Source organism: Microcaecilia unicolor, chromosome 1 (assembly GCF_901765095.1).
Source record: "Microcaecilia unicolor chromosome 1, aMicUni1.1, whole genome shotgun sequence".
NCBI lineage: Eukaryota > Metazoa > Chordata > Amphibia > Gymnophiona > Siphonopidae > Microcaecilia > Microcaecilia unicolor.
Window position 1 is genome coordinate 741,269,010 of NC_044031.1, and position 22,462 is coordinate 741,291,471.

Below are 22,462 nucleotides of genomic sequence, written 5' to 3' on the forward strand. Positions count from 1 at the left end.
CCCTAACCCCATTCCCAAAAGGTCCCTTCACCTTCCCAGAGCTACCTGGTCCTAGGCAACCTCGGCCTGGACACCCAAGATCAGGGAACCCCCTGAGGGAATCAGCTTAAATTGCCCCAAATTTGGGTAAGAACAACTTCCATGCTGACATACTAACCTTTAGGATTTTCATGAATTAGCAGATGTGTCCAGATGGTTATTTTCTATACATACGCATTAGCTATATAGAAAACCTCCAAGAAAACTTCAGCTCTGATACCTGTGAAAAAAAAGATAGTTACTTTTTATTACAAAATCCAGCGTACAAATTATTCTACATTAAATTCTGAGATAATGAGCTGCTTTGCATGTTACTGCATTGCAGCAACTCATCTCAGATTTGTAGCAAACTACTACTACTACTACTACTTAGCATTTCTATAGCGCTGCCAGGGTTACGCAGCGCTGTACAAGTTTAAACATGGGGAAGGACAGTCCCTGCTCAAGAGAGCTTACAATCTAAAGGTAACAAACTATGTAGTCAGTGTAGGTATCAGGAATGGGAAGGTGGTTAGGCACCAAAAGCAAGGGAGAAGAGATGGGCCTTGAGTAAGGACTTGAAAATGGGCAGCGAGGGCGCATGGCGTATGGACTCAGGAAGTCTGTTCCAGGCATAAGGTGATGCGAGGCAGAAGGGGCGGAGTCTGGAGATAGCGGTGGTGGAGAAGGGTACAGAAAGGAGTGATTTGTCCTGAGAGCGAAGGTTACGGGTGGGAACATATGGGGAGAGGAGGGTAGAGAGGTAATGGGGGGCTGCAGATTGAGTGCACTTGAAGGTCAATAGGAGAAGCTTGAACTGTATACGGTAGCGGATCGGGAGCCAGTGAATGCCCTCACAAATGTTTTAATAGAGGGGGACTTGCACATGTAAAAACGTATAAAAGACACAAATCCTATAATTTGGACCAGATGAACCTACAGTAAAGCTTGGTGGTTGCTGCATTATGCTTAGTTACAGAGGTGTGGTAGCCGTGTTAGTCCACTCTTAAAGGTTATCAATAGAAATCAAACAAAATAAAACATGGAAAAGTAAATAAGATGATACCTATTTTATTGGACATAATACATTTCTTGATTAGCTTTCGAAGGTTGCCCTTCTTCCTCAGATCTTAGTTACAGATAGTGGAGGAGTAGCCTAGTGGTTAATGCAGTGGACTTTGATCTGGGGGAACTGGGTTTAATTCCCATTGCATCTCCTTGTGATCCTCGGCAAGTCACTTAGCCCTCCATTGCCCCAGGTACAAATACGTACCTATATGTAAACCACTTTGAATGTAGTTGCAAAAACAATGGAAAGGCAGTATATCAAGTCCCATTACTATAGGATGGCTTGTGATCATATGGCTTATAGTGACATACAACCCAGAGCTGAAAAAATTAAGAAAAATCATAAAAGATCTACAGCCTCTACTCCAGGAGGATGAATTACTGAAAGAGATATTCCCATCCCCACCAGTGCTGGCCTTCCGACAGCCACCCAACTTAAAACACAAGTTTAGAAGTAAGCTCCCAATACAGACTCAAAAAGAAGAGAATGGCATGCGATGAAACTACAGTGTAGTAAATTTAAAACAAATCGGAGAAAATTTTTCTTCACCCAACGTGTAATTAAACTCTGGAATTCGTTGCCGGAGAAAGTGGTGAAGGCGGTTAGCTTAGTAGAGTTTAAAAAGGGGTTGGACGGTTTCCTAAAGGACAAGTCCATAAACCGCTACTAAACGGACTTGGAAAAATCCAAAATTCCAGGAATAACATGCATAGAATGTTTGTACGTTTGGGAAGCTTGCCAGGTGCCCTTGGCCTGGATTGGCCGCTGTCGTGGACAGGATGCTGGGCTCGATGGACCCTTGGTCTTTTCCCAGTATGGCATTACTTATGTAGTTATGTACTTATCCTTGCAATATATCCAGCTGCAAACTATGCCAAAACATTTCACAGGACCCCACAGTCATTCACAAAGGAAAAATATTCAACATAAAGGAATCTTTCAAGTGCTCATCTTCCAATGTGGTATATATCATTCAGAGTAAAAAATGCAACGAAGGCTGCTACATTGGAGAAACAAGTCAGATGCTAAAGAAGAGATTTAATTTACATAGACACCATATGAAAAATGCTAGTACCAATCAGGATGTCACCTCTGTGGGGCAGCACTTTACAAAACCAGAACACTGTACCAGTGATTTCATGGTAAGAATCCTGAAAGGGAACTTTAAAACAATACAGGAACGTAAGACCTTTGAAGTCAGAATGATTAAATATTTTGACACCCACCAGACAGGACTTAAAGATCTGGGTTTTCTAGCCCATTATAAACCATAAAATTGTACTGCTTTGTCACCCTCCTGTCTCCATGCATATCTCCCTGTCCCTCATCTACCCGACTCTTCCTGTCTCTCACCTATCCACCCCATCCTGTTAGACTGTCACTGAAATGCTTTCATGTTTCACTTATATATTACCAACATTTGCTTATTTCCGATCTGACGAAGAAGGGCAACCTTCGAAAGCTAATCAAGAAATTTATTTATTGCATTTGTATCCCACATTTTCCTACCTACAGTGGTGGAAATAAGTATTTGATCCCTTGCTGATTTTGTAAGTTTGCCCACTGACAAAGACATGAGCAGCCCATAATTGAAGGGTAGGTTATTGGTAACAGTGAGAGATAGCACATCACAAATTAAATCCTGAAAATCACATTGTGGAAAGTATATGAATTTATTTGCATTCTGCAGAGGGAAATAAGTATTTAATCCCTCTGGCAAACAAGACCTAATACTTGGTGGCAAAACCCTTGTTGGCAAGCACAGCGGTCAGACGTCTTCTGTAGTTGATGATGAGGTTTGCACACATGTCAGGAGGAATTTTGGTCCACTCCTCTTTGCAGATCATCTCTAAATCATTAAGAGTTCTGGGCTGTCGCTTGGCAACTCGCAGCTTCAGCTCCCTCCATAAGTTTTCAATGGGATTAAGGTCTGGTGACTGGCTAGGCCACTCCATGACCCTAATGTGCTTCTTCCTGAGCCACTCCTTTGTTGCCTTGGCTGTATGTTTTGGGTCATTGTCGTGCTGGAAGACCCAGCCACGACCCATTTTTAAGGCCCTGGCGGAGGGAAGGCGGTTGTCACTCAGAATTGTACGGTACATGGCCCCATCCATTCTCCCATTGATGCGGTGAAGTAGTCCTGTGCCCTTAGCAGAGAAACACCCCCAAAACATAACATTTCCACCTCCATGCTTGACAGTGGGGACGGTGTTCTTTGGGTCATAGGCAGCATTTCTCTTCCTCCAAACACGGCGAGTTGAGTTCATGCCAAAGAGCTCAATTTTTGTCTCATCTGACCACAGCACCTTCTCCCAATCACTCTCGGCATCATCCAGGTGTTCACTGGCAAACTTCAGACGGGCCGTCACATGTGCCTTCCGGAGCAGGGGGACCTTGCGGGCACTGCAGGATTGCAATCCGTTATGTCGTAATGTGTTACCAATGGTTTTCGTGGTGACAGTGGTCCCAGCTGCCTTGAGATCATTGACAAGTTCCCCCCTTGTAGTTGTAGGCTGATTTCTAACCTTCCTCATGATCAAGGATACCCCACGAGGTGAGATTTTGCGTGGAGCCCCAGATCTTTGTCGATTGACAGTCATTTTGTACTTCTTCCATTTTCTTACTATGGCACCAACAGTTGTCTCCTTCTCGCCCAGCGTCTTACTGATGGTTTTGTAGCCCATTCCAGCCTTGTGCAGGTGTATGATCTTGTCCCTGACATCCTTAGACAGCTCCTTGCTCTTGGCCATTTTGTAGAGGTTAGAGTCTGACTGATTCACTGAGTCTGTGGACAGGTGTCTTTCATACAGGTGACCATTGCCGACAGCTGTCTGTCATGCAGGTAACGAGTTGATTTGGAGCATCTACCTGGTCTGTAGGGGCCAGATCTCTTACTGGTTGGTGGGGGATCAAATACTTATTTCCCTCTGCAGAATGCAAATAAATTCATATACTTTCCACAATGTGATTTTCCGGATTTAATTTGTGATGTGCTATCTCTCACTGTTACCAATAACCTACCCTTCAATTATGGGCTGCTCATGTCTTTGTCAGTGGGCAAACTTACAAAATCAGCAAGGGATCAAATACTTATTTCCACCACTGTATTTGTAGGCTCAAATTAAGTATTATCTCCAATAGAAAAGGTATCATCTTATTTTCTTTTCCATGCTTTATTTTGTTTTATTTCTATTGATTACCTTTAAAAGTGGACTAACATGGCTACCACATCTCTCTACTCAAGTTGTAATGGGGGAAATGGTCTCAATAGTCACTGGGATATGCTACTGAACAGCAGCTTGAAACGTGTAGGAATCTCGTCTGTGACTCAGATCATCACTGACCAAAAAAACCCCTCCTACCTAGTTCTGCATTTGTGTTCATTTTTTTGTAGTGATTTTTTTTTCTTTTTTCTTATTTTCTTTATGTCCAATAAAAAGGGTATCGTTATTTTCTTTTCCATGTCTTATTTTGTTTTATTTCTATTAATTACCTTTCAAAGGATTAATGCAGATGCTGCTGCTTTATATCGTATTTGCATAAAATGCAGCTCACTAATATTTAAATCACATTGGGCCAGCTTTGTTTTGGGCTTTCAGCAAGGCTTGCCTGACTGTTTCAGAAAGTGGAAAATAGGGTGGATTTAATGCATCTTTAACACCAGATTTAGCATTTAAAATCCCCTGTGGCACTATAGTGCTTTGTAAATAGGCCTTAAAGCCCATTATGGAATCCTTAGGGAGACAGTAATAAATGTTTGACGTTATTCTTTTAAAGGAAATTATCAAGCAATCTCAGCCCTCTTGCAGCAAGGCTGGTGACAGTTAAACAACAACCATAATGGGAAAAAGACGGATTCAATAATGATGCATTTTTCTAGTAGCTGAGGGACCCTTTTACAAAGGTGCAGTAGGCTGTACGCGCATGCAGCACGCGCCAAAACAAGACTACTGCCAGGTTAGCACGCCCCCCCCCCCCCTGGCGGTAATTTCAGATTTGACGTGCGCCCATAACGCAGGGACAAATTATTATTTCCTATGCATGCGTTGTTTCTTGCATTAATTGGCAGTTGGTGTGCGCTGACCGGTCACCACGCGTGTAGCACATGAGTCCTTACCACTAGATCAATGAGTGGTGTTAAAGGCTCAGGCCATAAATAGGTGCACGCTGATTTCAATTTTACCGCAAGCCCTTTTCCCTGCCCATTGAAAAAAATGCTCTTTTTTCCCCCCGATGCAGTAAAAACTGGCCTGACGTGTGCCAAATACACGCGTCCACATTGCCGCAGGCCACTTTTTGCCACAGCTTAGTATAAGACCCCAGAATGAGGTGTTTTTTAAAAAATAAAATTAAAATACCAGGCTTATATTTGGAAAAACGCGTTTTGAAAGCGCCAAACCCCTCTGAGAAAAACTGCACTGGCTCCCAATCAAAGAACGTATAGCTTTCAAAATCTGCACCCTGGTTCATAAAATTATATACGGCGAAGCCCCGGGATACATGACAGACCTCATAGACCTGCCAATCAGAAACATGAACATACCTAAATCTTCACTACCCAAGCAGCAAAGGACTCAAATACAAACCAACTTATGCATCTAGCTTTTCCTATTTAAGCGCACAACTATGGAACGCACTGCCAAAAGTAGTAAAAACAACGTACGATCATCTAAAGTTCCAGAAAGAACTAAAAACAAACCTGTTCAGAAAGGCATATCCCACCGACCCAACATAAAAACCTGAGAACCTGCAATACAGCGAAACCAAAGACAGTAATGGACATATCTTAACTCTCCCTCTTCCTCCCTAAGTCACCCCAATGCATCTACCATACATAGTAACATGAGTAGACGATGGCAGAGAAAGACCTGCACGGTCCATCCAGTCTGCCCAACAAGTTAGCTCATATGTGCTACTTTTTTGTGTATACCTGACCTTGATTAGTATCTGCCATTTTCACGGCACAGACCATAGAAGTCTGCCCAGCACTAGCCCCGCCTCCCAACTACCAGCCCCGCCTCCCATGCGCTAATCAGGTAGCACACGACAATGTGGCCATGCTGCTGATTACTGCCGGGAACACTCCCACGGTAGTAAATAGAAAATGATTTTCTATCATGGGAAACAGTGCACAACAACTTTGAAATTACTGCCGGGCAGCCACACTGCTCCAGCTGTAGTGTCGATTTGGCTCACACTACCTGCTTGTTAGCCCTACTGCAGCTTAGTAATAGGGCCCCTTACTGCAGGATACCTCAGCACATCCCACGGTATACCACGTTAAGCATGTTAGCACCTAATGCAGCTTACTAAAAGGGCCCCTAAATTAAGTGCGGCCAACCCTTGGGCTTTGTGGGTTCAACTGGTTTTCTAGTGTTCTTTCATTTCGTCTGTGCACTTTTATTTATTTATTTGTTTGTTTGTTACATTTGTATCCCACATTTTCCCACCTATTTGTAGGCTCAATGTGGCTTACATAGTACCGGAGCAGCGTTTGCAGACTCCGGTGTAAACAAATACAAAGTGATGATGTGGTAAGATAAAGTTCATGTGGCACAGCCACATTAGGGAATCATACAACGGAAGTGTTGTGTTATGTCCTTTACGTATTTTAGTATTAATATGTTGTAGAAGTCGGCATTTATGTAGGGTTGGTAGGGTATGCCTTTTTAAACAGGTTAGTTTTTAGTGATTTCCGAAAGTTTAGGTGGTCGTACGTAGTTTTCAAGGCTCTTGGTAATGCGTTCCACAGTTGTGTGCTTATGTAGGAGAAATTGGATGCATAGGTAGATTTGTATTTGAGTCCTTTGCAGCTTGGATAGTGCAGATTTAGATACGTTCGTGTTGATCCGGATGTGTTTCTACTTGGTAGGTCGATCAGGTCTGTCATGTATCCCGGGGCTTCGCTGTAGATAATTTTGTGAACCATAGTGCAGATTTTGAAGGCAATGCGTTCTTTGATTTGGAGCCAGTGTAGTTTTTCGTGGAGGGGTTTTGCTCTTTCAAATCATATTTTTTCAAAGATAAGCCTGGCTGCCGTGTTTTGAGTGGTCTGAAGTTTCTTTAGTGTTTGTTCTTTGCATCCCGCGTAGATTCCATTGCAGTAGTACCAATGGCTTAGTACCATTGATTGTATCAGGTTGCGAAATGTTTCCCTCAGGAAGAATTGTTTTACGCGTTTGAGTTTCCACATTGCGTGGAACATTTTCTTTGTTGTGGATGTCACTTTTAGTGCTTAGAGCACCATATTACATAAACAAAATGTTGACTGGAGCATCATGAGGTGGAATTACATCCTGTGTAATACATCTCCTAGCACCCCTTCCCCTCCAACTGTGCCACAGCATTTGCAGGGGAGACAATGGAAGGGGAGTAATTTTCACTCCCCAGCTCTCTTGCACCACCCACACAGCACTCATTAAAGGTAGGATTAACACCTCATGCAGGTTAACCAGAACGAGCTCATCCAGCCTGGGGGTTTGATGCTATGTAGGCATGTGGCTGCTCTGATTTCCTTCAAAATGGTAGGGCTACATCTCCAGGAGAGAAGAAGAAAACCGAAAAGGATCCCACGTGGAATGTTGCAGAACAAATGACCGTGGGAAGGTGGAGATGGCTTGAGACAAACCAGGGACACAGGAGGATCATAAATGACTAAAACATTTTGGGGTCCTTTTACTAAGGTGCACTGAAAAATGGCCTGCCATAGTGTAGACGTGTGTTTTGGGCACGCACAGAATTATTTTTTAGCGCACCTACAAAAAATGCCTTTTTTTTTTGCTGAAAATGGACATGCGGCAAGATGAAAATTGCTGCGCGTCCATTTTGGGTCTGAGACCTTACCGCAAGCCATTGACCTAGCAGTGAGGTCTCACACGGTGACCGGGCGGTAACGGTCTACACGTGTCAAATTGTACTTGATGCGAGTAGCTGCCACGCGTCAGAAAATAAAAAATATTTTTTAGACGCGCATAGCAGACATGCGCCTAAATTGAAATTACTGCAAGGGTCACACAGTAACCGGGTGGTAACTTCAATTTGGCACGCAGTGGGCATGCATAGGCGCCTACTCAGCTTAGTAAAAGGGCCCCTTTATTTCTTACGCTTGCAATAACATGCAATGCCCAACACAGCACCATGTTTCGGCACTGAGTGCCTGCCTCAAGGGTCAAAATGTCAATGTGTCTAAGAGCAGTGTTTTAATATGGAGATAAGAAATCGCTTAAATGAATAATACATGCATCACATCTACAGAGGTCTTTTTAAAGACCAATTATGCGTTTATTATAGAGACGATTCATTTAAGCGATTTCTTGTCGCCATATTAAAGCACCACTCTTGGACACATTGACATTTTGACCCCTGAGGCAGGCACTCAGTGTTGAAACACAGTGCCTTGTTGGTCATTGCATGCTATTGGTGGTGGATGCTTGGAATGCCCTCCCGCGGGAGGTGGTGGAGATGAAAATGGTAACGGAATTCAAACATGCGTGGGATATACATAAAGGAATCCTGTGCAGAAGGAATGGATCCTCAGAAGCTTAGCCAAAATTGGGTGGCGGAGCAGGTGGGGGAAAGAGAGGTTGGTGGTTGGGAGACGAGGATAGTGGAGGGCAGACATACGGTCTGTGCCAGAGCCAGTGATGGGAGGCGGGACTGGTGGTTGGGAGGCGGGAAGTACTGCTGGGCAGACTTGTACGGTCTGTGCCCTGAAAAAGACAGGTACAAATCAAGGTAAGGTATACACATATGAATTTATCTTGTTGGGCAGACTGGATGAACCATGCAGGTCTTTTTCTGCCGTCATCTACTATGTTACTATGTTACTATTGGAAGCATAAGAAATAGTGTTTTAGTCATTTATGATCCACCTTCATCCCTAGTTCTTTTCAAGCCATCTCCACCTTTCCAAGGTCATTTAAATTTAAATCAATATATGCATCTAGTTTCTCCTACATTTGTACGCAATGTTGGAATGCACTGCCGAATACCATAAAAACAACACACGATTTGGCAGCCTTCCAGAAACTATTAAAGACTAACCTGTTCAGAGAGACTTATCAAAAGGACCCTTCTTAAAACACAGGACATCAGAACTGTTCCAGAATTAGTTAACATTGAATTATTCTTATTTTGGTTACTTTATTACATTGTCATTATTGAAAGCTTTTTCACCACCCTTGACTTCAACACCTGAAATGTATTGGCTACCGATTTTCTTCTAATTTACTGTGTATTCTATATACTTTAAATAGAACGTTACTCTGTTTTTCTTATTCCGGAAATGGTGATCGCCACTACGGTATTTGTAAGCCACATTGAGCCTGCAAAGAGGCGGGAAAATGTGGGGTATAAATGCAGAAAATAAATAAATAAATAAATACATTTGTTCTAGGGCTACATCTCCATGTATGCAATTAAAAAAAATGGACTGGGTCAGGCTTTTGCTGCTGAAGCAGAAAGACACACATTAGAGCCGGGCGCTGACGCCCAAATGCATAGATTCTCCTAACAACCTGTAAAGAAAATATTCCACGCCGATACAGCAAGCTTATCATATACAAATTTGAAGCACACAGAACTTGTGAGCCAATCAGAGTAAGCCTACCAGATGCCCGTGCACAAGGTTCTGAGCCGAGGACAGCTAGTACTGTGTGCATGTCCAATCAAGCAAAAGTGTCAGCCCACATCTACTCATATGCTGAAACGTTATTCTAAAGATACTTATCAGGATGATATTTACACACAGAACAACATTCCAGTTCTTGTGTGGTATAAATATTTTATGCGTGGAATCATCACCTTCATTATGCCCACAGTAAAAAGAAAAAAAAAACTGGCATTAAATCCTCAAAACTGGCATTAAATCCTTTGAACTAACTCTTCTACGCCTCCTCAGACCAGCCATCCAAGTTCTAGCACTTAAGGTCTTCCGTGTACTTCTCTGCATTGGGGCGGAATAGCTAAAAGACCTCATTACCATTCATTTGAATATGCCCTGCTCTACCGGAGAATTCACTTTCTGCATAGTGCAGCCAGACTCTTGCACGGAGACCTCTTGGAAATCACACATTTCCTCTGCGGTACTCTTCTGAATCTGCTTCCCAGTCAGGTGGGGCAACCTACTCAGACAGCAAATCGTTCCTGAAATTTTGTTTTCTGTAATGTAGCATTATTATCACTATATTAAGCAGGGGGAAAGGAGAGCGAACATCAGTGGGTGTACATACAGCTACTTAAAATTCTCTTAAGTGGGTGGCAGATATGATGAACACCTTCCATCTCCACGGCAATATCTGAGTTTGAGAAAAATACAGAGAGAGAAAATCAGCTGCTCCATATAGAATATCAACGCTCTCTCTCTAAAAAGGACCTTCCAGTTTTAGGAGTTATGAAAGAGGCTAAGGCACAAGGCCAATTATCTGTAATTGCAGCGCTTTGGGGTGGATGGTAATTAAAGCAAGCACTTTGATACAATGGAGGAAACAATCAAATTGATAAATTCAGAGGTTGTTGGTAGGGTGGGGTTGGGGGAGGAGCTGGTCAGGGAGGTAGACAAGAGGAGTCTCACCTGAAAATAAGATGGAACTAATTGATGTGAAACAATCCCATGACCACTGAATCTACCAATTCAGTCTCATGGCTTTAGAATTTGTATTTATGTCGGACCATTAGCATAATTATTGCAATTTTCTTTGTAAAGTGCTTTACTTGCAGTTCAGTCACCAAAAGAGCTGTACAATCCTAATACAGTAAATCACAGCTGGCAAACCATATTATAAGCAGCGTGGAGCAGAATAAATTTTCAATTAAATCTCTTCTGTTAAAAAAAAAATCATTTAAAGAGGGAGACATTTTCATGTTTAAAAGTTCTGAGTTCTGAGCAATTACAAAGGGGAAGGGTCAAAATTATTCTGAGACTATAAATCAAAAAGAAAAGAGGTCAGACAGGTCCTGGCATGCTAAAGGTGGAAGTGATCAATGCGGGTTACTGTTGGGTTGTTTTGGTAACCCGGGTTAACAGTAAAATAGCACATATTAATGACAGTCCACAATGAAAACTTCCTCCCTGACTTAACCCTCCATTGCCCCTGGTACAAAATAAGTACCTGAATATATGTAAACCACTTTGAATGTAGTTGTAAAAACCTCAGAAAGGCTGTATATCAAGTCCCATTTCCCTATTTGAGATTCTACATGGAATGTTGCTATTATTGGAGATGGAATGTTGCTACTATTGGAGATTCTGTTGCTACTATTTGAGATTCTACGTGGAATGTTGCTGTTGCTACTATTGGAGATTCTGGAATGTTACTACTAGTTGAGATTCTACATGGAATGAATGCTGCTATTCCACTAGCAACATTCCATGTAGAAGCCTTCCCTTGCAGATCAGCAACGCAGCCGAGCAGGGTTCTGTTTCTGTGAGTCTGACGTCCTGCACTGCTGATCTGCAAGGGCAGGCTTCTACATGGAATGTTGCTAGTGGAGGAGTAGCCTAGTGGTTAGTGCAACAGACTCTGATTCTGGGGAACTGGGTTCAATTCCCACTACAGCTCCTTGTGACTCTGGACAAGTCACTTAACTCTCCATTGCTCCTGGTACAAAATAAGTACCTGAATATATGTAAACCACTTTGAATGTAGTTGCAAAAACCTCAGACAGGCAGTATATCAAGTCCCATTTCCCTTTCCCTGCAGAGAAGACATTGATAAAAGTCAGTTCTTGGAAACAAGGTCTTCAGATTCCTGCCTTTTCTATGAATGCCATCTCTTCCAATGCCTTATTGGCTTAGTACACAGACCAAAGGGCTTTGGCATTTTTCTGGTAGTGCCCAATAAAAATGTAAGGTGAGTTTTCTAGTCTGGTGCCAGCAGATAGCAGGACATGGTGTGCCTGCAGCATTTAAGGCTGCAGGAACATCACATGGATGTGGTGCTTCCCTTGTGTAAGGGGAGGGGAATTGGCTGCTAAGGGCAGATGAGGAAAGGGTAGGATGATTGGCAGGGAGGGTGGCAGGAAGAGGAGTTTGTTGGCAAGGGCTTAAGGGAAGTTTTTAAGCGGGATTTCCAAGCAGGGAGGGTGAAGTGCGGTTTGGAAAATGTTTCCCTCCCTTCTCCCCTCCTTAGATGGTTGAGGGTGGGTAGTTATGGGTTGGGGAGGTTTACTGAGGTGTGTGGGTGTGGTGGATAGGGGTGGTTGCCATAGGCGGGAATGTGGTAGAAGGTAGACAATCCCAGATGTGACATTGTTGGGTGAAATACTGAGAAAGGTGGGGGGTTTTCACAGCTTGTGTGCTGCATCACCACAAGCTGAGTTGAGGGCTGGGCATCACTGCAAGCCTTCAAGAGCAACGGATCATATGTATGTTAATTTTGTCTACTTCGGAACCAACTAGTCATAACTTTACATAGCTGGACGTTAATGTTTCATGTTGATTGGAGCTGAGGATCAGTTTTGGGAGGGAATGCTGAACTGGGTCGGAAAAAGTGATTATTGGTGTTCTTGTACTGATTGTTGGTTTCAATAAAGTTGCAGCCCTGGTTTGTGCCACTTTAGTAATACACTTCCTGTTAATATATTAATTTTGTAAGAATTGTTGTTTGGTTGGAATGTGGAAGTGTGTGTGAGTGCCAATGTTATGCTTGTCTAATACTGATGTTGGCTAATTGTTGAATGTCAGCTCAGGAGAGAAAATACCCTCCACTTTGATTTCTCTTCTCTTAGTGTCAAACACTAATCTTTAATGTACAGCTGAGAAAAAAACCCCAAAAAGTTATAAAGACTAGAAAAAAAAAATAAAGCTATTTATGTGCAATAGAAAAGCTCAAATTTAACAAAACAATTTTAACCATGAAAGGAAATCACTGGCTGGAGTTAACTGCTATTCTGCAATCTGTATGGTCTGAAAATCTCATAAAGAACAGCATTGCTAGATAACTTTGGCCCAATCTAAATTGTAAAGCTGAAAAGAAAAGGGCCCAAATTCAAAAACTATTAAAAATAGCAGTCCATTTTCCCACGGAGGAGTGGAGGAGTGGCCTAGTGGTTAGAGCACAGTCCAGAAGTGGCCAGTTCAAATCCCTTTGCTGCTCCTTGTGGTCTTGGGCAAGTCACTTAACTCTCCATTGCCTCAGGTACAAACTTAGATTGTGAGCCCTCCTGGGACAAAGAAATATCCAGTGTACCTGAATGTAACTCACCTTGAGCTACTACTGAAAAAGGTGTGAGCAAAATCCAAATAAATTATTTGAGATTCTGCTGCTACTATCTGAGATTTTACATGGAATGTTGCTACTATTTGAGATTCTAGACGGAATGTTAATGTTGCTATTCCACTAGCAACATTCCATATAGAAGCCTGCCCTTGCAGATCTGCAACGCCCCCCTTGGAGGCCCGGGCCCGGGGAATTTTGTCCCCCATGCTCCCCCCCTCTCAGAGGCTATGATTCCCGCCAATATTGACAACCATTTAACTGGCCACGAACGACAGCTGGCCAGTTATATGGCACTTAACCAACTATCCCCCTGCTGAATATTCCAGGTTTGCGGCTAGGAGATAACCGGCTATATTGCGCAATATACTTAGGTGTGGCAGCTGGTGTAAAACTCTGCAGTAAGATTAATCTTCTGTAGATCCAGCTTTGATCATGTTCCCCCCTTGCTGACTGAGCTACACTGGCTGCCTGTTCAGGCAAGAATTTCTTTTAATGTACTTTGATTGTTTTTTTTAATTTTTATTCGGTGTTTGCCCTGAGGATTTATCACAAAACCTTATTTATTTACTAGGGTTTATTTACCGCTTTTTTGAAGGAATTCACTCAAAGCGGTGTACAGTAAGAATAAGTCAAACATAAGTAATAGACAATTACAGCAGTAAAAACATTCCAATAACAATACAAAGTATGGCATTGTATACTACTTACAGTGTCAACACAATACATAATAGAACATTTTAATTGACAGTTTAGGGTATAGCAAAGATGGAACATATAGATAGGTAAGAAGAGTGAGAAAATAAGGTGACTAATTTAAAGAAAGGTGCACATTAGGTCAGAGAGACTCCTAACCCTGTCCTTTTATCCCCACCTCTTTATTCCCTTGCCTCTTAGTTGTTCTGTCTGTTTACCTGTCTTATTTAGATTGTAAGCTCTTTGCGCAGGGACTGTCTTTTCATGTATGGTGTACAGCGCTGCGTATGCCTTGTAGCACTATAGAAGTGATAAGTAGTAGTAGTAGTAATGTAGAAGCCTGCCCTTGCAGATCAGCAACACGGCTGCGCAGGCTTCTGTTTCTGTAAGTCTGACGTCCTGCACGTCAGACTCACAGAAACAGAAGCCTGCGCGGCTGCGTTGCTGATCTGCAAGGGCAGGCTTCTAGATGGAATGTTGCTAGTGGAGGAATAGCCTAGTGGTTAGTGCAGTGGAACATGGGATGTTGTTACTATTTGAGATTCTGGAATGTTGCTATTACTTGAGATTCTACATGGAATGTTGCTACTATTTGAGATTCTACATGGAATGTTGCTATTCCACTAGCAACATTCCATTTTTAGATTGTGAGCTCTTTGAGCAGGGACTGTCTTTTCATGTATGGTGTACAGCGCTGCGTATGCCTTGTAGCGCTATAGAAGTGATAAGTAGTAGTAGTAGTAGTAGTAGAGATGGTTAAATATTATCTCAGCTAGGGTAGGGTAGGAGATTTTAAATAATAGTTCTACCTCTCGGTCTTGCAACCATTTAGTTTCAGCGTTTCCCTCTGTTAAGCTTGTTAGATATATAAAGCAGTTCACACACATTCTTCTTATTTTATGGCAGTTCGTCTTTGGAATGGCTGTGATTCGCCTTTTGAAGGATTATTTTACCTTTCGTAAGGCTTTGAAGACTTATCTGTTTTCCGAATACTACTATTGATATTGCTTTCTGAAACCTTTTTTTTTTTTCGTGTATTTTATTTATTGTTAATTCCTGATGTTTTGTATCGGTGCCATTTTCATTTGTCACCTCGCCTTGACTCTCATTCGAGAGAGCTGGTGGGTTAAAAATTCTCTATAACATAATACATTCAGTACATAGGGCCCCCTTTCACCAAGACGCAGCGAAAGCGTGTTTTGATGCACGCCAAGGCCCCATTTTTGAGGACATGGCCGTCAAGCACTTGCCACATGGCCATTTTTTTGGGGGGGGAGCCCTTACCGCCACCCATTGAGGTGGCGGTAAGGGCTCCTGCGCTAACCCAGTGGTAACCGTGCAGCACATCGCACTGCCTGACTACTGCCGGGTACACACCAGCGCTACAAAAATTAATATATTTTTGAAGCGCTGGATATGACGGTGTGTTGGGGATGAGAACTATCGCTGTGCTGCTGCGGTAGCCCAGCTGTACTTCCGTTTTAGCGAGCAGTAAGCCTGAGTTGTGCTTACCATAGTTGACTATTGTAAGCAGCTTCATTAGGCCATATAAATAGCTGGAATACTTTTGGCCAGTTTAAACATAACTGGCTATCTCTGAATATCAACAGCCTGTTTAGTTTAAAAGTAGCCAAAATTAAACTGGATATTCGATGCCGGTCACCAGAAACGGCCCAGCGTTGAATATCTGGGCTGACCGCGGGAGTTAGCTGGACTCCTACCCCCAGTCTCAATATCGGCCTCGTTGTATTTTTCTAAAAACATTTACAAAAGTGATAAAACAATGAATTACTCTGATTGACGTTGTGTGTAGTTCAGACGCCAGCACTAAAAAGCTGCACGTGCGGTTTTTTTTGTCTTTTTTTTACAGGGAAAAAAGCCTGCAAAGATAAGGCATGAATGATTGTTGTCACTCAAAACTTTAAAAAGTATCTGAAAAAAAGGAATAGCCAACCAAATGCTAATCGAAGTGCATCCTTAAAAAAAATATAAGAACTTATAAATGCGTGCGCCCTTGGAGAGAAATGCGTAAATGTCACCAGCTCGGTGGGTATTCAGAAGAAAACAGGTATAATATTTGTATTGTAACACAAGGAAGCTTAAACAGTGCGCTTATAAAGCGTATGCATTAAAAAAAAGTGTATATGCACTGCGTGCTTAAGGAATGCTATATTTATCAGACTTTCCCAATGTTGTGGTGACTGCATCTTACTAAATTTATTTAAAACTAGTAAAAGAGGCCCGTTTCGTAGAGGAATGAAACGGGCGCTAGCAAGATTCCTCACCCTCCTCCCTACCTCCCTCTCTCCCTGTCTGTCATCCAAGTTCCATAGCCCCCCTCCCTCCCTCCGTCCCTCTCTGTCGTCCAAGTTCCAGCCCCCCTCCCTCCCTCCCTCCCTCCGTCTGTCCATCTCCTCTGAGTTACAGGCCCCCCTGCCCTTCGAGTTCCATGGCCCCCTCCTCCTCGAGTTGGAGGGCCCCTTCCAGCTGCAGGACAAGCCCCCTCCCCTCCCCCTCCAACTCCAGGACAGGCCCCCCGCCCCCTCCCCTTCAAGTTGCAGGACCCCCCCCCCCATTTCCATGCCCCCCCTCCTCCGAGTTTAACATCCCTGCGCCTCCCTCCAGAAGGGCGGAACCAGAGGCAGAGCTCAGACAGATGGGAAGGCAGTGTGAAGCGCCGCTCGCCTTCAATGCTGACGCCGGACCCCGAGGTAACACTTTTTAAATTAGAGCCCGCATGCAGAAAGGCGAAGGGCTGCCAGAGGACAGGTCCTGCTGCTTGCACTTCCAGGGAGGGAGGCGGGGGGGGGGGGGTTGAACTCGGAGGAGAGGGGGGGCCTGTCGAATAGTAACATCTCCTGACGTCAAACAAGCAGGCTTCTACTGTGGGAGAGTGACATCAGGAGATGGTTACGAAAGCAGACAGAGACATTTGGAACGTTGCAGGAGCAAATTATTATATTAGGTACACAGACCGGACCTTAAAAGAATAGTTCCTTATTCAGTCCTGCTGGTGCAACACTGTTCAAATCAAAAATGGGGCGTTGTTCTGTTTTAAGGAGCATAGGGGCACTTTTACTAAGGTGCGCCAAAAAATGGTCTACGCTGGTGTAGGCGTGTGTTTTGGAAGCATGCGGGTCCATTTTTCAGTGCACCTGCAAAAAAAGGTCCCTTTTTGGGCCAAAAATTGAAGTGCGGCAAAATAAAAATTGGTGCGTGTCCATTTTGGGCATCAGACCTTACCGCCACCCATTGGCTTAATGGTAACGTCTCACGTGTTAACTGGGTGGTACTTGTCAGCGCACGTACACTGCCGATTACCGCCTGGTTAGCACCACAGGGTAGAAAATAAAAAATATTTTCTGCCGCACATATCGGACACACGTAAAAATTAGAATTACTACTACTACTACTACTACTTATCACTTCTATAGCGCTACAAGGCATACACAGCGCTGTACAACATATGAAAAGACAGTCCCTGCTCAAAGAGCTCACAATCTAAATAGGACAGACAAACAGACAGAACAACTAAGAGGTAGGGAATTAAAGAGGTGGGGATAAAAGGGTACAGGGCAAGTGAGTAGGTGGTTAGGAGTCAAAAGCAGCGTTAAAGAGGTGGGCTTTTAGCCTGTATTTGAAAATGGCCAAAGACGGAGTTAGATGTACAGGCTCGGGAAGTCTATTCCAGGTGTGAGGTGCAGCGAGATAAAAGGAACGGAGTCTGGAATTAGCAATAGAGGAGAAGGGGACAGACAAGAGAGATTTATCTACAGAATGGAGGACCCGAGTGGGGGGGCGTAGGGAGAGACAAGAGTGGAGAGGTACTGGGTAGCGGTACAGTAAATGCACTTGGGGCACACAGTAGGTGGGCAGTAGTTCTAATTTGACACACATTGTACGTGTGTCGGTGCCTACGTGCCTTAGTAAAATGGCCCCATAGTCTATCTGGCCGATATTCAACTGATGATGGGTGCTGAACCCGGATATTCAATGCCGGCATTGAATATCCGTGGTTTTATTTGGCCAACTTAAACTTAACCAGTTCAGTGGCATAGCCAAGGGTGGGCCTAGGCCCACCCACTTTGGGCTCAGGGCCACCCAGGAGCAGCACACCTATGATGTTGCTGGCAGGGATCCCCACGCCCCACCAGCTGAAAACTCCCAACAACTGTCCCTCCTGCATACCTTGTAAATAGTAGACCTTCGCCTGCAGCGAGCAGCGACTGACACATACTACTCGCACCGGCCCCTCAGCCTTCCCTCTGATGTATTCTCGCCTATACGGAAACAGGAAGTTGCATCAGAGGTAAGGCTGTGGGGCCAACATGAGCAGTGTGTATTAGTTGCTGCTCGCTGAAAATCTGCTACTTAAAGGGTATGCGGGGGAGGGGGGATGTTTGAGAGACCATATGGCATTCAGGCGACAGAGGGAGAGACCAAATCACTTGTGAGACAAAGCGGAGTTCTTCCTCCCACCCATCTTGGGCCCAGGCCCACCCAAAATTGGGTGTCTGGCTACGCCCCTGCCCAAAACACGTGTCTACGCTACCACAGGCCATTTTTCAGCATGCCTTTGTAAAAGGGCTCCTAAAGGTGCTCCCATGTTGTTGTTACATATATTGCTTCTATGTTCAAGATAACCACCCTGTCCTCCCCTTTTAACAACATTCAGCAATTTGTGGGGAGGGGGATTTTGCTCAGCTCTGATATGGTATACTCTGATGGAGAGGATGCCATGTTAATACAAATTGAAAAGAATCCAACAGTGCTATAAGAAGGTGCAAGTGTCTAAGACCAACTCTAGATACAATATGATGGTCTGAAAATATATATAAATTGTATAAACCTAAAATGTTATTATCATACGAAGAAAAGAAATGAAATGATTGGGCCATTGCTCTAATCACCAAACCCAGTAACCTCTCTGACAGTGGTCTGAAGAGCTTCTGGGTTTATACATTGGCAAGGAAGATTGGTCTCATTTCCTGTCTCAGGGGTCCTTTTACTAAGCTGCTTAAGCATCTACGTGCGCCCAACGTATACCAAAATGGACTTACCACCTGGCTACCATGTGGCTCTTGCGGTAATTTCATTTTTGGTGCGCATCCGATATGCACATTAAAAAAACCAATTTTTAAATTTTCGGACGCGTGTATCGGATGTGCGCCAAGTAGCATTTGACACACGTAGGTCATTACTGCCCGGTTACCGCGTGAGTGTTTACCGCTAGGTCAATGGCTGGCGGTTAAGGTCGCAAACCCAAAATGGACGCGCGACAATTTTGATTTTGCCGCATGCCCATTTTCGGCAAAATTTGGAAAAAGGCCTTTTTTACAGGCACGCTGAAAAATGGATGGGCGCGTGCCCAAAATCCACGCCTACACTACCACAAGCCATTTTTCAGCGCACCTTAGTAAAAGGACCCCTCAGGTAAATCTATGTTCACCCTCTTCTTCAGCTTTATAGCTCATCACATGCAAATGCTGGTTTCCCAGCAGTGCATTCAGTGTCTTCCTCATGTCCTCATCTCTCAAGCAGATGGTGTCAATGGTGAGTGATTCCAATAGCTCCTTCCAAAGCGGAGACCTTTTAGCATAGCTCTGGTTCTTAGAAATAAAGGGATTTTACTTCCATGAAGAGGGCAGAGCAGGTCCTGATCTATCCTTTGTTAATGACACAAATCCATCAGGAGATTTCTCTGCATCTTAACTAGGATTAGCCCTCCTTCTGGATCCATGCTGAGCTGCTGTCACTTAGCACTTCTACTTTCTGTACTATAAGTCTGAATGGCTAATGTTCGCTTAAGACCTTTTCTACTTACAACTGCAATAGCTTAACAATTCAGAAGTTAGAGTAGAGCTGTCACCCTGAGCGTTCATCATTTGATTTTGCTCTGCTGGGACGCAGTTGCTTTGCACTATGACATGCTCACAAACCAGTTCTGCCTGCCATTTGTAATGTATATTTATTAAAGGTGTCTTGCTTAAAAAAAAAAAAAGAACAAGTAGCCTTTAAAATATGCACTATAATCCACAGGATAATTTTCGGTGAACTCCCAGAATATATGACCGAATTAATTGACTTACCACCCAGAAACAGATCCAGAACGTCACGATCTTATTTGAACCTGCACTACTCAGACTATAATGGTATTAAATACAAATCAATTTATGCTTCCAACGTTACATACGTGGGCACCCAACTATGGAATGCTCTACCCAAATCAGTAAAATCGACCCAGAATTATTTAAACTTCCGAAAATTATTAAAATCAGTATTGTTTAAAAAAGGCTTAATCCTCAGGTTCAACTTATTTGTATTAACTCTCAAAAATTAATATCCAAGGACAATAATTACCTGTTATTATCTTCTTGCCTTTTTGCTGTTTAATTGTTATTTTTATCTTATTGTCAATTTTGTATAATTTCTTATTATTGCACTGCAGACTCACCAAAGATTTATGTAAGCCACATTGAGCCTGCGATCAGTGGGAAAATGTAAATAATATAAATTAAAAAAAAAAAATATATATATATATATATATATCAAACATATAAATGGCGAGTGACCGACTCACTCGCAAATGCGCAGTAGAGACTTCCCTCTCTGTCCCGCCCCTGCGTCAATACGTGATGACGGGGGGGGCGGGACAGAGAGGGAAACTGCGCCGCCGAGGTTGCTACCGCTCCCCCCCCCCACTCGGAGTCGCCGCTGCCACCCCTCCACCCGGCCCTCTCTTCCCTCTGAACTTACATATCCATTCGCCGAACGCAGCAACGCACATCAGCTGAGCTGCCCCTTCCTTCTTTGCCTGTGGCCCCGCCCTCCTGTGACGCAACGTCAGCGAGGGCGGGACACACACAGGCAGAGAAGGAAGGGGCAGCTCAGCTGATGTGCGTTGCTGCGTTCGGCGAATGGATGTGTAAGTTCAGAAGGGAAGAGAGGGCCCGGGCCAGGGTGGAGGGGTGGCGGCGGCACTTCGAGGGGAGGGGAGCGGTGGTGACCGCGGGGGAGGAAAACCTCAATACCAGCCCGTTTTTACGAGCTCAACGGCTAGTATATATATATGCCCCCATTGCATATATATATATTTTTTTTTCTTTAAATCATGTATTTATTTATTATTATTTATTTACTGCCTTTTGAAGGAATTCACTCAAGGCGGTGTGCAGTAAGAATAGATCAAACATGAGCAATAGGCAATTCCAGCAGTAAAAATATTCAAATAACAATACAAGGTCTATCTCCATGGCGGTTATCTCCGAGAAAGAGGGGCATGCCCATAGGCATAGAATGGACCAGTCATGGGCATTTCTAAAATCTATGCGATTGATACACCCGATCTGCATGTAATTTAGGCATTAGCATTTACATCAAGTTTTACTCGTCGTAACTGCCCGCAAATAAATTTAGTCACATGCATGGACACTTGGTGTATTCTATAAACTGCATGGAAAATTTAGGCGTACCTCGAGTATTGTGTTCAATTCTGGTCAGCGCACCCCAAAAAGACGTGGAGGGGCATAATCGAATGAAAAACGTCTATCTCCCATGGGCGTTTATCTCCGGAAAGAGGGGCATGCCCATATGCATAGAATGGACCAGTCATGGGCATTTCTAAAATCTATGCGATTGATACACCCGATCTGCATGTAATTTAGGCATTAGCATTTACATCAAGTTTTACTCGTCGTAACTGCCCGCAAATAAATTTAGTCACATGCATGGACACTTGGTGTATTCTATAAACTGCATGAAAATTTAGGCGTACCTCGAGTATTGTGTTCAATTCTGGTCAGCGCACCCCAAAAAAGACGTGGAGGGGCATAATCGAATGAAAAACGTCTATCTCCATGGGCGTTTATCTCCGAGAAAGAGGGGCATGCCCATAGGCATAGAATGGACCAGTCATGGGCATTTCTAAAATCTATGCGATTGATACACCCGATCTGCATGTAATTTAGGCATTAGCATTTACATCAAGTTTTACTCGTCGTAACTGCCCGCAAATAAATTTAGTCACATGCAGGACACTTGGTGTATTCTATAAACTGCATGAAAATTTAGGCGTACCTCGAGTATTGTGTTCAATTCTGGTAAGGCGCACCCCAAAAAAGACGTGGAGGGGCATAATCGAATGAAAACGTCTATCTCCATGGGCGTTTATCTCCGAGAAAGAGGGGCATGCCCATAGGCATAGAATGGACCATCTGGGCATTTCTAAATCTATGCGATTGATACACCCGATCTGCATGTAATTTAGGCATTAGCATTTACATCAAGTTTTACTCGTCGTAACTGCCCGCAAATAAATTTAGTCCACATGCATGGACACTTGGTGTATTCTAAAACTGCATGAAAATTTAGGCGTACCTCGAGTATTGTGTTCAATTCTGGTCAGCGCACCCCAAAAAAGACGTGGAGGGGCATAATCGAATGAAAAACGTCTATCTCCATGGGC

The 22,462-nt window shown here is 43.5% G+C and overlaps 1 protein-coding gene across 1 annotated transcript in view; it reads right to left on the reverse strand.

The window, feature by feature from the left end:
• Window positions 1–204: 204 nt before the first annotated feature.
• The window catches only part of LOC115459890, a 173,409-nt gene continuing 151,151 nt past the window's right edge, over window positions 205–22,462 (reverse strand). Inside the window, exon 2 of the mRNA XM_030189711.1 lies at window positions 205–259. Coding sequence (XP_030045571.1) covers window positions 221–259 — 39 coding nt within the window. The 3' untranslated portion in view covers window positions 205–220. The remainder of the gene's footprint in view (window positions 260–22,462) is intronic.